Here is a 17,340-nt window from a genome sequence, read left to right on the forward strand (position 1 = left end):
CTCTCTCCAGCTGTAGTAGCGCAGTTTTCCCCTCTTTCTTAACTCTGTTGTCCCCGACGCGCTACCCCTGTCTCTGCTGGGCTGGGCCTTGGCCAACGTTGGGTCCTTCTTGGAGCCAGCTGGCATTGGCTTCATCGGACATGTGGGAAGCTTCTGGCAACTTCTCACAGAACCCACCCGTGTAGCCCCCTGCTACCAAAACCTTGCCATGCAAATGCAGTACAGGGGGTTACCACAATGTCCTACGTGAGACATTAATTCGTGGACTTCCTCCTCCCAGATACTCCCACCCCAATGGGGAACAAGGAACAGCTACCTGCCAGACAATGTTGAGCATTAGTCCTGTGGCATGTTTGGTTCCAAGGGACTGTGTTATGAGAAATACATGTGTGTGTATCCCTGATTTTATTAATTTCATTTTTGCTAAAACATACCCGTTACAAGCAATAAATGAAGCTGCTGTCCAAAACTGAGATTCCCTGGCACAGACCTGCTTTTCTCACCTGTTGTTCTTCACATCCCCCATTCCCCTAGCTTCACTTCCACGCAAAACCTTCCACGAGGACTGACCTTGCGTGGTGAGCAAAATCTGATCCTGACAGAAAAATATAGCAGGAAGTTATGCAACATGCAGCTTCTGGTGTCAATTTTATGTTTGCCTATAGATACCTTTAAGTAATATTTTTCAAGGAGATGTGATATTTTCTTAGCAGGTTGAAGTTGAAGTTTACCGGAGAGATTCTAAGAAACTTCCTGGTCTGGGAGACCCTGACATTGACTGGGAAGAGAGCGTCTACTTGAACCTCATTTTACAGAAGGTAACAGTGATGCTTATCTAATTTTCATGGGCTGTTTATGCTAGAGAGGTTTTAGGGTAGGGTAGGCTTTGATCGGTCTGCTTTCCTCCCTAGCTTGGGGATTTTGACCACTGCTGGAGGATATAAAGAAAACATAGCTTTAATTTTGCCTCTCAGAGTCTAAATGAACATAAACCAAGATGCTTATTGTTTTTCAGTAGAGTCCTAATAGTTTTCCTCAAAAAACTTTAAATATATCTAGTGAAGCTGGGCTGAATTTTATGCTTTGTAACAAAGTTTTGCAAAATGAAAGGCTTCATCAAGTTTAATAGTTTTTGAGAGTGGACGAAACTGTTAGACAAGCAATATTTCCATTAGAGTTCACGATAGTGGTGCAGCTAAGAGGGAACTGCTAAGTGGAAATGCAGTAAAGGTGTTGTGTACTATACTGGGAGTTTGCTGCTCTTGACATCAGAACTTTAATAAAACTTTTTTTTTTTGGTTGGTGGAAACATGAGGCTAGCTCAAATTATTTCTTAAATTAACTCATAGGTTGTTTAGTTATTGCATATGTTACATTGGCGCTTAGGGAAGCTTAAAGTTACTATTGTCATTTGAGATCCCTTAAAGATTTTGTTGATCATGATCTCAGAATGAGAGACTGCTGGATCATTGCACACATCCTGGAAAATAAATTGTTTTCATTCTCTCTCCTTCCTCCCAAAACTCTCGTTGCGGAACTTCTCTGCAGAGAACAGTTTCCACCTTTATTTGATACTGAATAAAACCAGAACCTGTTTGCTACAGTCAGAATTCAGAGATGTTTTTACAGCTGGGCATTGCTGTGCAGAGCTGTCACGCTTGCTCCTTACAAGTTTTTTCAGGTTGTTTGGCAGGCTACGTTAATGGTTTCTGACCTCTCTAATGTGTTGCTTGAGTTCATTAGTGATTCTATTTTTCCCTTGTCAAAAAGAGAGTATCTTTTCCATTTCTACCTTCAGGTGTGCTTGTATGTGTGCCATGCTTGTTGCCCCAGCTGACCAGTAAGCTAGTGTTAAACAATATCGACAGGAGTTTCTTTATCTATAGGTTGTGCACGTCAGCAAGCATCTGTGCAAAAGATTTCAGTATCACTGAATTAATAAACACACACAGGCTTGAAAATTGTAGGAATTTCAGTATAGTAAAGGGAATAAAGCGAACGATAATACCAAAACATCTTACTTTTTAACCAGACAGCTAAAAAAATTTAAGACAGAATGTGTTCTGCTTCATGCACATGAATGTTCTGCTTTTCTAACCCTAAACCTTTATTTCTCTATCTGGTGCCCTGTTTTAGCTGGATTATGTGGTGACATGTGCTGTATGCACACGCTCGGATGGAGGAGATATTCACATTCACAAAAAGAAATCTCAGGTGAGATTACCCTGTTATTACTGTGGATAAGAGGTTGGCGTCCAGTACCAGGGCAATGGTTCTCAGGCTGTGCATCCTTGTGGAGCATCTCAAGTCTTTGTCTAGTGACATTTCCTGCCAGTCATCTAATCTGAGCTCTAAATGTCCTTTATAGCCCCTCTCAAAAAATTATAAAGCACTCTGCATGCTTTCAAGATTTATGTCTTTGCCTACTGGACTTTGGAGGGGGGGGCAGAGCTTGGGATGGAGTATGCCCAACTGTTAACTAATCTGAGGGTAAACCTGACATTGCATGAGACCTGAGTTATGAGAAGCCTTCAGGGTAAATCTGTGATGTAGGGCTATGAAATGGTAGACAATTTACTGATTACCAATTTATCTTTTTATTGTTTTATGAGATTCTTGTTTTGCTCATTCGTTCCATCTCCACACCGAAGGCTTTTATCACTTGCTTGTGTACAGCATACAGTTAATCCAGGGTTTAGCATGGTGGAGGAGACTGCATAATAAGCATGGAGGGGACAGGAACAAGAAACCCCAGACTTCTTCACCCAGTTCCCAGCAGATCTTGCAACAACTTCTCCTAGTTGGCAGAAATTCTTCTTTAAAAGACTCCTGTTGCCTTTTAAGGCTGTTTCTCCCAGGCATTTCCATTCCTTTAGCTCATTCAGCTGCTTGTGTGGCTTTACCTAAAATAAACCAATGCTCCTGCATCCTTTAATATTGTTTTACCATTTTAAAACAATTGTCGCTTTGCCTACAAACAAAACTAGCAATGCTGATTATTGTATTTGTAATTTGCATTACTTAGGCACATAATTCCCTTCTGGTGCTGTTGAGACACCACATTACACCACTGATGTAAGCCTTTTATTTCTCATTGCTTTTTCCACTGTTTTCTTGTCCAGATTTCACCCCCAGTTAACTTCTGCAAAATTCTTTTGAGAAAAATCTGTAAATATTACTTGCAGATTTGAAAACTAGGAAGAAGAGGATGAGTGACCTACCCTCACTGTGTGTGAGCAGTGTTCAGAATAAGGAGGAGGTTTTCTGTTCCTCGTTCCTAGAGGCTCGTGCTGTGGGACTGCTTATAAATGTTTCTTTGTCGGTTTTCTGGGAGAAACTGAGCACACATTAAAACTTACCAATACGTACTAGTAACATTTCAACATCATCAAGTTGATATATGGAGAGAGAAAAGGCAGTTCTACATTGTGTGGAAAGCCTGTTTGGAGTAGGGCATTTCATTTTAACATGCACCATTGAGGCTCTTAGTTTTAACAAAAGCCAGCTTTTTCGGATCTGTATTACTGCTGTGATAGTTCTTGCTTTAGAAGGTGTATATTACCCTGTCAGCATGCAGCCAGATGTTGAATAGGTAGAAGCCCTATTCAGGCACAGGACTTGCTGTACTACTCCAGACGTGTGGCAAAGCTGCTGCATTCATACCAGTAGAGTATCTAAGGCTGGAAACCAGTGTAAAAAAGGCTGACTTTCCTCTAAATTATTTTGCAGACTACATTGATTCTCTGCTGGCTTGGCAATAAGATATCTACAAACTGTATTTTTCTCAGGTGTGTCTGACTGGAGATGAGGTTTTGGGGAGGGATGGGGACTGATTTTTGCTTTACATTGGGCAGCATGAGAACAAGGATCCCTGGAAGATGCCCTTGTTTCAGGCATTGGTGCAAGTGTTATCTTTGAGGAGTCTTCTTACTTTCTAATGTTGTTTCTTGTCATAAAGCAACCTTTCTTTTTAATAATCTGTATTTAAATGTGCATGTAGGCTTCATAAGTACAAATAAGGAAAAGCAACCCTCTCGTGAATGTCTAATATCCTACCCTTAGTTGTGTTTTGTGTTGAATGGTTTGTAGCAAGAGTATCACAAGCCTGACAATCTGGGCAGTTTCAGAGCTTTCAACACATTCACAGTGGGCTAAGATTTGACAGGTTTCTTTAATTCAAAGCTTTGTAAATAGAGGTGGAAGCAAAGAAAGCTACTTGATGTGAATTCTTCTCCCTTTTTACCTCCTTGTTCATCTAGTTGGAATGATAAAATCTGAAGCCTTTAGCTATTTAAACATAGGTGGTTTTGAGGAGTAAAGAGACCAAAGGAGTTCAGGAACTGCTTCAGAGGGAAGAATTTGCAAGGGGAAGCACAGTGGATAGAGAAAGAAACATAAGCAGAAAATGACAATGAGAAATCAAGTGCTTGTCCTCCTGAGGCCATGCTTCCCATTACTGAGTGATGTTGATCTTATCCTGGTACTAAGCAACCAATAACAATGAAATTAACTGTACAAGCAGAGAGTCTTAGGTCAGCTACTTCAGGGTAACTTTCTTGCTGTGTGTGCTTTTACTTTGCAGCACATAGCAGTAACTTAAAGGCAGCTCGAGGTGGTTTTCTCTGTTAATGAAAAGGAGGATACCTTAGCTGTACCATAGGATGGTGAGAGGTCAGGTACACACAGCGACGTTTACTGTGGAGCAACTAGTATTTGATAACCTGCATGTGAAAACTCAAGGATTTCACAAGAGTTCTCATTATTGCAAAACAGGCTGTAGTCAGAAACCAGCTCAGCTTTGCCTGCAGGATGTCCAGCAGCTCTAGCCTAAGTGACTGACTGAGCAGTGTTGGATTTGTGGTGTTTTGGCATTGCTTGCCTTATATTCAGTGCATCCATTCCTGAGCACATTTAACTGAGAAGATGTATTTTTTTTCCCCTATCTTTCTCAGCAAGTGTTTGCATCTCCTAGCAAACACCCAATGGACAGTAAAGGAGAGGAGTCGAAGATCAGCTATCCCAACATATTCTTTATGATTGACAGTTTTGAAGAGGTGAGTTCCTTGTTGCAGCAGCAGAGTTTTGTCCTATTCTAGTCTTATGTCCTGATTAGCTGTTTTCTCATACCTTTTGAACAAATGTTCTTGAGTAACTGAGGGTTATCTTCCAGTAGTTTTTATTTTATTTGACCTTTCACTTTCTTTAAAGCTGGATTTTGGCATCTGTCTTTACAATGCGCTGAAGCAAGACAGGCTGATGTGAGAGCTGCTTATCTCAACACGTGATTTGCAGTGTCGGCATCTGTCTTTACAATGGGCTGAAACAAGACAGGCTGATGTGAGAACTGCTTATCTCAACACGTGATTTGCAGTGTGCACTGCCTGAAGTCTGGTTTTTTTGAACAGCTGGGGTGGAACATACAGCTCCCTTGCTTTCTACCATTTACATTGAAACTGCCTAAGGGGAATACACTGCCTGAAGTCTGGTTTTTTTTGAATGGCTGGGGTGGAACATACAGCGCCCTTGCTTTCTGCCATTTACATTGAAACTGCCTAAGGGGAATCATGGGAATTGGAATATATTTGAACTTTAACAGCTGCAGTTTGCCTTGAAGTGTTTCATCTTGCGTCTTTGGCAGGTTTTCAGTGACATGACTGTGGGAGAAGGAGAAATGGTCTGTGTGGAGCTGGTGGCTAGTGACAAAAGCAACACCTTCCAAGGGGTGATCTTTCAGGGGTCGATCCGCTATGAAGCACTCAAGAAGGTCTATGACAACAGGGTAAGGTGCTTCTAAAGGACAATGTCCTTTGCCACAATGATACTCTGACCACAGTTCTTCTTTGCTGCTGAGGTTGTTAGCTTTTTGACCTGTTAGATCACCTGCATCGTAGTCTGTCTTTTTTGGCTTTGAAATTTACCTGAAAGCTAATGCTTTTGGCTCAGATGGCTGAGAGTATTCAGATCGGGATATATTACTCTGGTGTTTGCCAAGAGGAGAGAAGTTGATAGGTAGTCAGGAGCGTGACACAGGAATGGATCTGAATTTCAGAGTTCTGGGAGCCCCTTTCATTTTCTTGAAAGGTCATAGATATTTCTAGTTACTTCAGAGAAGGCATGTTGTGCAGGGAGACCTTAAATTCTGATAACTACCTTGCTATATGTAAAATGTGTTTTTCTTAAGTGTGTTTTGTACTCACAGCTATTTTTAAAAGACCACTATAGTTTCACTGCTACAGAAAGAAGGTTTCTTTGCTTTCCTACAGAAATATGAAATGCCATCACTTGCAGCTTCAAATTCAGTGTTGAAGTCGAGAGAGCACAAGAGCCAATAAACCTCTCAAACAGTTTGTTATGAAGACAGTCCTGAGAGATCTTAAAAAACAAACAACAAAAATCCCCACCGTATCTACTGTGACTGTAAACTTCATTTCCCTTTGTTCCTACCCTTGTCAGGAGAGGTCCTGAATAATTTCCCTTCTCCATGTTTTAAATTAGAGTAGTGATACTCTTCTAGCAGTTTTTCAAGAGAATATGAAACTGAAATTATTTCTCTGTCCCACCATCATCTTGCGTCCTCATGCAATTAGCAGGTGGGTTATTAAAATACATGGGAATGCAGAATCACTAAAGACAACACAAGAAGAAAGCCCTGCAGTGGAAAGACAAGATATGATGTGGTAAAGTCGCCTTATAGCCTAGGAGTGTCCTGTTTGACCACACAGCTGCTTTACATTGTTTTGTTAGATGAAATAAAATTGTTAACTCTTCAAATACTGAATTACGGCTGAAGACAAAACGGGAAATTTGACCGTTCTTTTAACAGAACAGAAGTATCTCTCTATGCTTTTGAAGGTTACTTGATTTCAGTTGTATCAGGGGAGGTTTAGATTGGATATTAGAAAAATTTCTTCACTGAAAGGGTTGTCAAGCATTGGAACAGGTTGTCTAGGGAAGCAGTTGAGTCACCATCCCTGGAGGTATTTAAAAGATGTGTAGACGTGGCACTTAGGGGCATGGTTTAGTGGGGAACTTGGCAGTGCTAGGTTAACGGTTGGGCTCAATGATCTTAAAGGTCTTTTCCAACCTAAATGCTTCTATGATTCTTAGTATGATAGGAGTTGTGTTACATGATAGGCATCTTGGCCCTTTCAGGCGATAAACTGCTGCAAGCAGAGATAAACCACTTAAACTTATGGATAAGTCCTACTTATTTCCCTTGGCAAAACCTTGACTGTTTTCATACTGGTCTGTTCCTTTTTTCAGTTCTCAGTTCAGTTTTCAGTTCAGTTGTGTTAACTGGAAATTGAGCCCTTCTGTCTGTTGAGAGTGTTCAAAAGGTGTCAGGGTTTTGCGGTGAGCAGTGTGATGCAGGTTAGCTGTGCATGGGGGCTGGTTCCTTATGCTATGGCCTTGACAATGTGGACGCACAAATGTCCAAATTGACTTGCCACAAAGAAGTGCCAGAATGGGTTAGTTGTGCATGGGGGCTGGTTCCTTATGCTGTGGCCTTGACGATGTGGACGCACAAATGTCCGAATTGACTTGCCACAAAGAAGTGCCAGAATCGTGTAGTGCTCTTTGCTAATTTGAAGTATCTTGTGTCTGCATCTGTTGCTTTTTGGACTCAAACAAGTGTCCCTGCACAGGCTGTGTTGAGTTGTGCACGGGCCTGCTTGTATTCTGGTGTGCCGTGTGGGTCTGGATTAAAAACCTTTTGTTTTATCTCAGCGTACCATTGGGTAACTCTGCCTTTTGGATAGCAGAAAGAGTTGAGTCTTCTCTGAGCCTCTATTTTTGTATCTGTAAAATTGCTTCTGTCTTGGAGATCACTTCACACTGTGGCTTAAAATGCTTCTTGAGAATTAAAATAATGATCATTATCCACTGTATTTTTCACTTCTTAGATAACTGCTTTCCAAGAATGTTATATTTTTTTAAACATGGAGATGATATTACACGTTTTTCTCTCCTGTCTTGATGCATTGTAGGTGAGTGTTGCAGCTAAGATGGCTCAAAGAATGTCTTTTGGCTTTTATAAATATAACAACATGGAGTTTGTCCGAATGAAAGGGCCGCAAGGGAAAGGACATGCGGAGATGGCAGTGAGCAGAGTTTCTACTGGTGATACTTCGCCGTATGGGACAGAAGAAGATTCAAATCCAGAATCCCCAGTGCATGAGAGAGTAAGTAGCAGAGAGAAATACTGACTTAACCTTAAGCATGAATATGTTTTGTTCCAAAGCCAGTAGACGGATTGAAACTGGGATAAACTCACATCAAGATTCTGAACTTAGGTTTGCCTATGTATATTTTGAACATACTCAGTATATGCAGATGGATTTTTAGCACAGTTTTCCTTGAGCAAATACTGAATACAGAGATGGCTGGATGATTCATACTTCTGGAGGAGTGTTTTGTTGAAACAGCAGCAATGTTGATGCCAGGGAAAATGATGATTCTGCCTGTTTTCTATGAAAATTAATAGATTCCATTTCTGTACGGGATGGAATTTATGTAGAAACGTGGAATTTGTATATTATGTAGGTTGCTCGCTGTAAACCTCACAGGAAATGGTACTGTTAGGAGACTTTGCCACTGATGAATGCTGCCAATGTGAAGCCTGTACAATGTTAAAGCAAAGATTATGGATCTAGATGCAGTACCATATTTATGCATATCCTTAATTTTAATGCAAGTGCAGCAAAATACCGATAGAATGAGCCAATAAATGCTGATATGGCCCTTACTCAGTCCTAAGCCTTGTTTTCCATTAAGGCCTTTTACCTAGTTAATGGGAATTAGACAACATGTCTTCAAAATACCTGCACAGATGTGTGCTGGTCTGGACTGGGTAGTTCCTGTGGATTCTAGTCTGGTTTCTTGTGTAACATAGCTAACCTGTGTAGTTTAAAGATCTGCAGGACTGCTTCTAAATGTCTCCATGCAAGCTGTTTGATTTTTGTTTCTGGATTCTTAAAAGGCAAAATGAGCTGTCAGCGCAGAACTCGTTAACTGGTTGTGTTTGCTCTCTGCCACAGAGATACAGCCTGGAGAAATCAGGCCTGAAGGGATTTCCTGATCTTTTGGCTCCATGACTTCCAGTGTCAACTGGACATTGTCAAAATAGATTTGATAATGTATTATCATTGCTTTTTGCTAATGGTTTTAATGATGATTTGTCTGTTTCTGGTTTTCCCTCCAGCTGTGATATGAAATGGCTATAGAATTAAAAATAGAGGCAAGCACAAATTAGAGATCAAGTGCACTAAAGAGAGAATCAGTTGGGTGGTAGAATGCTTCTACTTTTTGTTTGTTTGTTTTTTAAATGTTAACAGTAGAGGGATGACGCTAGAGTATTTCTGCAGCGCAACACCAACCTGGCTTGGCTGTCATCCTCACTCACGTGTCACCTCCCTCCTTATTTTTGTGGACAGATACGAGCAGTATCAGGTGTCATCTCAGGGAGAGTTGTGGGATTGTTAAATTAACTGTGTGAAGAAGGAGGGATGAGGTATAAGTTACTCATCTCCATTAGCAAAGTAGTTATCCCTATTTTTTTTCATTTGAAATGAAACTATTAAAATATTACTAGCGAAACCAGTACATAAGCACTGCACTTCAGTTCTTTCTGAAATAGGTATGGTTGACTATAGTTGTGGTTTACTCAAGAGGAACTACTGCTCTGAAGGAAGGGTCTCTCTATAGTTTCGTCCCCAACCTATGTTTCACCATAGACAACTAGATCCTTGTATTTGTCATCACTTAGACTAACCAAATCATTGGGGCATCTCAACTTGTTTTTATCTGTCCTATATTGAAATATGATATACATGTAATTGTACGTTGACTTCACTTTTGCGTCAGCATCTTGGGCTAAGTAATTGCCTTGTGACCCTGCTTCACAGAGACACTGTGACCTTTCACAGTGATCCCATGTGGCATCCTTCTAAGCAGGGAAACTACTACCTTGTGTTTGCCAAAGAAATGAAGATACGCAATTTTAGCGTGTCCAATACAATACATTCTTAGCCTACTAAGTCTTCTGAATTTCAACATGCAAAAATGAGAGAGAGCTTTTTCTTTATTCAGGTAACAGTTGAAGGTGGTGATATATCGAAATATTTTCATCTTGATGAGCATCTTGAAGCCAAGATGACTGTTCATTTGACATTCTCTGGCCACTCTGATAAAACTTACAGCTAGACACCAGTCATGATTCTGATTTTTACACATGTGACTGCCTCGTGGTTCATATTTGAGATTGATTATTCTTACTAGAAGCACGGAATTTTTTAAACAAAACTTTCTCTAGCATTGCTTCTGTTTCCCTTTCAGGTCACTTCTTTCAGCACACCGCCAACCCCAGAACGCAACAATCGCCCATCCTTTTTCTCCCCATCCCTCAAGAGAAAAGTGCCCCGAAATCGAATTGCTGAGATGAAAAAATCCCACTCGGCAAATGACAGTGAGGAGTTCTTCAGGGATGATGATGGTGGAGGTAAGAGAAGTAGTATCAGCTAAACAGACTTGTCTGGAGAGGGCACAGAGCTATGGAAAGGGATCCCAATGCCAGATTTTCCAAAAGGTTTGCAATGTGAAAAACCTAGCTCCACAGAATGTCCAACGCCAGTGCCAGTCTGAAAATGGGGTTATTCACAGGGTTAGCATCTTTTTGAAGGCTGGAAACCAACAATTCCTACATATGTTTAAAACATACCTCCTCCTTTTTTATAGACCTATTTGAGAGAAACTTAAGCAGGAGAGGTCCTCCCCCTTTGACAGATACCACACTCGGGTGGCACTCTCTCAGCTATCACAATAGAGTGGGTAGAGCATGCTCTCATGGACAAGTTCTCTGAATTCCCTGATTTGATCCAGAGTTGGTTAAAGTTGGTGAAAAGGCATTCACTTCAATTGGTTTTGGATCGGTTCTGAACTCTCTAAAAAGAAAACCTAAGGAATTTGTTTATATAATGGTTTAAAGCCTTGTGGAACTCTTCCTTTGAATTCTAGTTCCTCAATATGAAACAAAACAAGATAAAAAACTGAATCTGGTTCAGACTATAGTGTATAAATCCAATCATATTGCAGTTCTGTTAGGCGGGAAGCTCACAAATGTTGACGTCCAAACTGCTTTTTGTATGTTTAAAAACAATTTGGTAGAAAAGCCAAAAAAACCTTAACTATCTGTTGGCATGCCACAGTGGATAAACACAAAGGTAATTTCCAGATCACGAGTTCTGTTTGTAGTAGCAAAGGTATTACCTATCAGCAGTACTGGACCAGCATAGCTAATAAAGAATTGCACATTAAAAAAACAAGCTTAAGTGATAATGTTTAATTCAAATTATGTGCAACTTAAACTGGTTGCAACTAATTCAGGGTTCTGTCAATAGAAACTTTTGCTCATCTCTTTTTTTTTCTTAATTTGCCTAGTCAGAGCATCTATTATTTCAAATGAGATGTGTTTTAGCATGTTCTACTAAGCAAAGGGTAGAGCTTGGGTCAATTATTACCTAGTGTGGGGAGAAGGGCAACTTTCCTAGAGGGAGTCCTGCTTTTGATATCTTTCACCTGGAGGCTGCACAGTACAGAATGGGGTTCAACGCATTTATCTGGCAGCCCTCGTGGGTGGTGGTAGTGTCTGCTCGGTATTGTTTTGCAGGGTCTGATCCTAGCATACTTAATCATAATGATGAACATTCTTATTATTTTCATTTTCTTTACCTTCTAATATATTTACGGAAGTAAGCAAATGCCAGGTTTTCCAGACATTTTATAGCATGCATAGAAAATACCAAGAAATGTGGTTTCACTTAGTTATAAATGTTTTGACCTTATTGCTCCTGGTCCTAAAAAGAAATAGAGGAATATTTTAACAGCTTATGCTAGGAATTTTAATTTATTCAAATATGAGATTTCTACAAGGAGAAGTAACTAAAATGAGATTTCTTCACAAATTCCAGAAACCTGAGTGTCCTACCAATGTCTTCTCAGGAGCTGCATTGGTGAAATTCTCTTGTTTCAGAGGGAAAAAGCTGACTTCAAAAAGGCCATCATGGGGTGAACTGTAGAAGCAGAGATGTTTGGGTACATCTTGGCTTTGTGGGTGGAGGAAAACTGGGTTGTCCAAAGATCAGCAGTGTCCTTAGTCTGCTGCAGAGCTGCCCCCAGTGCAGATAGACCTGCTGTGGACAAGAACAGCCCATGAGGGCCCACTTCACTTGCTTTTGCAATGTGCAAGGATGATACAGCAGGAGAATTGTGCTTAGTCCAGCTACCAGAGTCAAGTCCTTCTGACCTGATCACCACAGTGCTCTTGGCATAGTGGTAATGAGTGGGGAGGGGGAATAGACTTCTTGGCTATGCACACTTACAGGGAAGGAGGGAAAACAAGATACAAATTTTTTTTTTCTGGGATTTTTTTCCCTCCCACACTGTTATGCATCTTGCTAGAGTAGCTGCCACTACATATTCTTCCTTTGCTAGGACCTCTTTGTTTGCCTTAGGACCCACTTTTAAACAAATGACTCCCAGAGCTTGGATCCCTCTGGTCCAGAATTGTTATGTTCACTTCAACATCTGCTTTTAGCACTGTGGGACAGGGCTGAGTTTTACAGGGGAATAGAGGGAAAGTTAGAAATACTCAAAAAATGCAGCATGTGCGTTCCTGGCTGTGGGAGAGACCTGCAGCTATAAAAACCGCCTCTAGCTTACTAGTGGTCTCAGTATCTTTTTGTTTTAAAAGTTATTTGTGGACCTCTAACCTAATTATGAGAAGAATGGCACTGCTGAAGGGTCCTAGGTTGGGCTTGGGGAGTGCATGGAGATCTGCCATAAACTGGCGTATTAATACTGACTCTCCCCTTGTCTGGCAGATGTCAATTTTCTTCATAAGAAACACTTTTTTCTTCTGTTACACTTGTGAATTTCTGCATCAGTAACTACTTGATTTTAGGGATATGCTATTATTTTGTGTATGAGGGAAGGCTGGATTAGGGTTCTGCTTGTGCAGTGTGGTAGCAAAAGCTTCATTTCCCTCTCCTGGCTGGTCTATTAGCAGGTGAGGGTTTACAAATGGTGCCAGCTGCTACAGTCATTCGTTAGCTTCAATGTAAATGGTGAATTCTGTGCTAGGCAAGATCTGACTGATTGTAAAAAAAATAAAAATAGTAATAATAGTATCCTGCATGTGACTTATCTCTAGACAATAATAGTACACTTTCAGGGTTTTTTTTTTTGACTTTCAGAAGTGTTCCAATGAAACGTGAAAAGTACAGTCACTTTAAGCTTGCTGTCTTCTACCTTTACAGATCTGCACAATGCAACAAATCTGAGGTCGCGGTCCTTATCTGGAACGGGACGCTCTCTGGTGGGCTCGTGGCTGAAGCTGAACAGAACAGATGAAAACTTTCTACTCTATGCACACTTAACATACATCACTTTGCCATTGCATCGAATTTTAACAGGTGAATTTTAACGTGTATTACGCATATACGGAGAGTCCTTTGCTTCCCAGCCAGCCTTCTGTGTTGGGGGGTGTTGCTGTTAAGACAGAAGAACAAGTTTTTCTCTGTAAGGGAACATCACTTCACAGACCTCATTTGCTGACTGTAGCAGCAAATCGGTATGAGTAAGTGGAATGATGTCAGCCTATTCTCTGACTTTGGGCCAGTTTTGCTTGGTGATGGTTCAAACAAGTTGGTAGTTTGTACTAACAAATGTCCAGAGGAACACTAGTGGCTTTAATATTGGAATATAAAGTTCATCCATCTCCGTGCAAGGCAACTCATTGTAAGCCCATCCACTGACAGCAGTAGTTGTAGCAGACACTTGTGACTGGGAGGGTTACAGAAAGGCAGCTCTGGAAATTGGAGTGACCTCCTTTGCCAATTTTGACTCTTAGATGTGGTTTCCATATAAGTTGCTTGGACTGATCGGAGTGCCCACACTGATGCCTGTAAATCTGTCAGATGCCAAATGTCTTTAACTAGACATAATGATGTTTGCGTATCGTACCATGAATAATCAGTCCCCAATGTCATTGATCTAGCTATGCCAATTACTGCATTGATGACAGCCATTTGTTCAGCTGGGCTAGGATAGCACAATAAGTTGAGGTTTGCAATCTGCAGGCAGTAATGAAGTTGATTTTCATCCACGTAACTCATCTGCCTACAAATACAGGTGGACTAGAGAAAACAACAGGTCTGTTTGAACTCTATCCATCAGCAAGCCTGCTAGCCTTTCAGGGATACAGCCTGCAGTGTAAGAATGCCCATGGGACTCTTGAGATACTTCTGAAAAATGACAAAGCAGCGGTGGTTAAGGGCTCTCTCCTCTGTCTAAATGTAGTGACAATTTCTTTCATACAGATGTTACTAGTGTCTGCTGCTGAAAACATACTTTGACCATCTTGGGCAGACAGAAAGTTTGATCCAGCTGTACAGTAGTATCTCAGGCAAAACTATTGCTGAACTCCGAAATCTGGACCAGAATAAAGTTATCATCCCCTGGAATAAAGTTATGACCCCAGTGCAATGTAAAGTCCTGTCTCTAACGTTGGAAGATCCTTAGAACTGTTTCAGCCTCTAAGAACTTCATATTTTTGTCCCATCCAGCAGATGGGATGACGTCTGAATAGGTTTGTCTGGATTGTGGGCTTTTCATCGGTGCCTGCTTTTTCTTGTCTGGGTCTAAAAAGAGAACACACCTGAAAACACACCCAGTCTGTTACACAGCGGTTGTTTCTAGTTTGTTCCTGAAAGGCAGCTAAGAGGAAAGGAGTTGGGAAATCTGTTGTTAAACAGGTTAATCTACTGTTAAAAGAGATGAGAAGATAGTATGGGTATTAATGTCATCAGTTGTACGATGCTAGTGTAATAGTAATAGCTGCAGTCTTGTCCCCATTTGCTGGCTAAGACCTCAGAGCCTGTTGCAATAGTAGACTGGCTCTTACTCTGCAGAAAAGGAAATTGTAGCTCATAAGGTAAAGGTGGAAATTATACTTAGCAAAGAGGTGTTTCTACATTTGTCCTTTCACTGTATGTAGGGATTGATTTCAATTTAGAAGAAATTACAGATTCCGTTAAAAATTGATCCTCTGTAATTAAGGGTGGCTTTTGAACAATGATTCAGCAAAATACGTAATTATTCCTTACGATCATTGTGTTGATAATCTTCCAGCTAGTTAGCTGCAGTTACCCAGCTCACTCACTCTCTCACCACAGGCATTCTGGAGTTCACAGAAGACGTATTGTTCCTGCTGGCATTTCATACTTGCTCAAATGGGTGGCATAAATGCCTCCATGTTCAAATATTTGCTTTGAGCTTGAACATCCTTTCTGAGATTTAATTTGTTTAACATACGGTTGCAGGAGTCGGCGTATATATTGAGATGCACAGAAACAGGACATGAAATGTCTGGGCTGTAAGGCAGAATTTTATTCTGCAGTTTTTCACTACCCATGTTTGCTTTAGCTTGGCACATCATGTAGAGCTCGTTTCCAGTGCCTTTTTGTAATTAATGCATTTGTGCCAGTGGCAGCTTTCCAGCAAGTGCGAGCATTACACGTGGGGCAGGACGAAGTGGGAAAGATGCTCATCTCCCTTGGCTGGTTTAGGAAGCCTATACTAAGAAATTAAAATCCCAGTGATAGTGATCGAAGTACATTTTAAAATGTCTGGAGTTTATACATATTGATAAGACTTCCTTCTCTCTGAGCCTTCTCTCCATGCTAGATAATCCCAGTTCTGTCAGCCTCTGCTTGTATGCCAGATGCTCCAGTCCCTTAATCATCTTTGTGGCCCTTCACTGACTCACTCCACTGTGTTTCATTCTTTGTAAGTGTGGCTAGAGCCCTCTGGAGCTGTGGATCAATTTTTACTCACGTCATCCTCTTTGTGCAGCTGTGTGTGATCAGCCTCTTAATTAAGCGAGTGCTCCCTTTTCCCATGTTCTTTATTCTCTGTGTAGCCTTGAAAAGGACATAGCAGCCCAGTTTCCAGATATTTCTACATACTGCTGTGCCAGCATGCTGATTTTACCGTCCACATTTGGAAAGATGCCAGTGATTATGACGGATGTTTTACAGGTTCATACTCTGTCACATTTTGACAATACGGAGCTGAAGGACCGACAAAAGGAGTGGGTTTTGTGGCAGCTTTTTGAGTGCAAAAGTGTAGGCTTCAGGCTGTAGAATGGATGAAACAGTTGAATTATTTGTACCCACATCTTCAGAGCCAAAAGTCTCTTTAAAGGTCTTGGGGATGGTGCATTTCTCCCTTCAAGAAGGGAAGACCCTTGGCATCTCCTGTAATGACACTTCCACTCGTGTCTCGGGAAGATTACGCCACTCTGTGTCTGACACATGGTGCTTCATCCCCCTATAAATGATACTTAGTACATCAGCCGTCATCTCTGCATGATGAGATGTATTTGTGGCTCACCATCTCTCAACTAGGATGCGGCTGGGGAGGACTTAAATTGGACTTTAACAGGCAAAGTCACATAGTGTGTTTTAAATTCCTTTAGCGGCGTAACAGCGAGACTGTGCTGCAGTCCACAATTGCGTCTCCGGTTCTTCATGCTTTCTGGTACTGTGGCTGCTTTCAGGAGCCTCCTAAGTTTGCTGTATCTCTTTGTTTCTCTCCCTTGCCCAGATATCCTGGAAGTGCGGCAGAAACCAATTCTGATGACATAGCAGAGAGCGGGCACTGCCTTGGAGCCTTGTTGCCAAGTGCCTAACCACAGCGGTTTTCTGTGCTAACACTACCATCTAGTGTCAGGAACATAAACCTCCGCAGGAAAAAGGGAAGTCCAAGAATACCAGCCGATCAAAAGTGCCTCTTTCTTCCTTCCTCTGCTGTCATACACCGTAGGCCCACTTGCAGTACATCACTTGAGCGTTTCCGACTGGAAGAGGACTTTCAGCAAGATAAAACGAGAAGGGGCTGTGTTTAAAACGAGTCAACACTTTACGGACAGTTTGTTACTGTGTTTATAACTAAGAAACCAACAATATGTACAGAATGTGTCAACCTTTATATTCTTTGAGAGAAACAACCTGAGAATTTCATAATGATGTACTAATGAACGTCGTTCCATAGACTCTCGCCCATACACTCTCCTTGTCGGTTTGGCTTAATGTGTGCATGAGCGTGTGTGCGTGCGTGTGGGGATTGGAAGGATGAGAAGATAATCTCCTACTGAGGGAGGAAAAGGAAAAAGATGCTACAAAGATACATGACCATTTTGGTACGTGCAGCGGGTCAGGTCAGAGCTTAAAAGAGGCTGAAAATCTTCCCATTTGTGTGTCAGTGTTAGGACAGGTGAACTCT

At 41.2% G+C, this 17,340-nt stretch overlaps 1 protein-coding gene across 1 annotated transcript; it reads left to right on the top strand.

The window, feature by feature from the left end:
- Positions 1 to 237: 237 nt before the first annotated feature.
- KIAA0930 (KIAA0930 ortholog) lies at positions 238 to 17,105 on the top strand. Its single transcript, XM_009705576.1, has 9 exons — positions 238 to 246; positions 714 to 818; positions 2,137 to 2,214; positions 4,953 to 5,054; positions 5,639 to 5,779; positions 7,989 to 8,183; positions 10,336 to 10,498; positions 13,314 to 13,469; positions 16,663 to 17,105. Exons 1-9 carry the CDS (start codon positions 238 to 240, stop codon positions 16,701 to 16,703), a joined length of 990 nt encoding a protein of 329 aa, XP_009703878.1. The 3' UTR covers positions 16,704 to 17,105.
- Positions 17,106 to 17,340: the final 235 nt, after the last annotated feature.

This window comes from Cariama cristata, unplaced genomic scaffold (genome assembly GCF_000690535.1).
Source record: "Cariama cristata isolate BGI_N322 unplaced genomic scaffold, ASM69053v1 scaffold8100, whole genome shotgun sequence".
Classification (NCBI taxonomy): Eukaryota; Metazoa; Chordata; class Aves; order Cariamiformes; family Cariamidae; genus Cariama; species Cariama cristata.

Bases quoted from the DNA above. Each gene is read 5' to 3' on its own strand.
- KIAA0930 (XM_009705576.1), top strand. The intron at 819-2,136 runs GTAACAGTGATG...GCCCTGTTTTAG, and splicing joins TGAACCTCATTTTACAGAAG to CTGGATTATGTGGTGACATG. The intron at 2,215-4,952 runs GTGAGATTACCC...TATCTTTCTCAG, and splicing joins TTCACAAAAAGAAATCTCAG to CAAGTGTTTGCATCTCCTAG.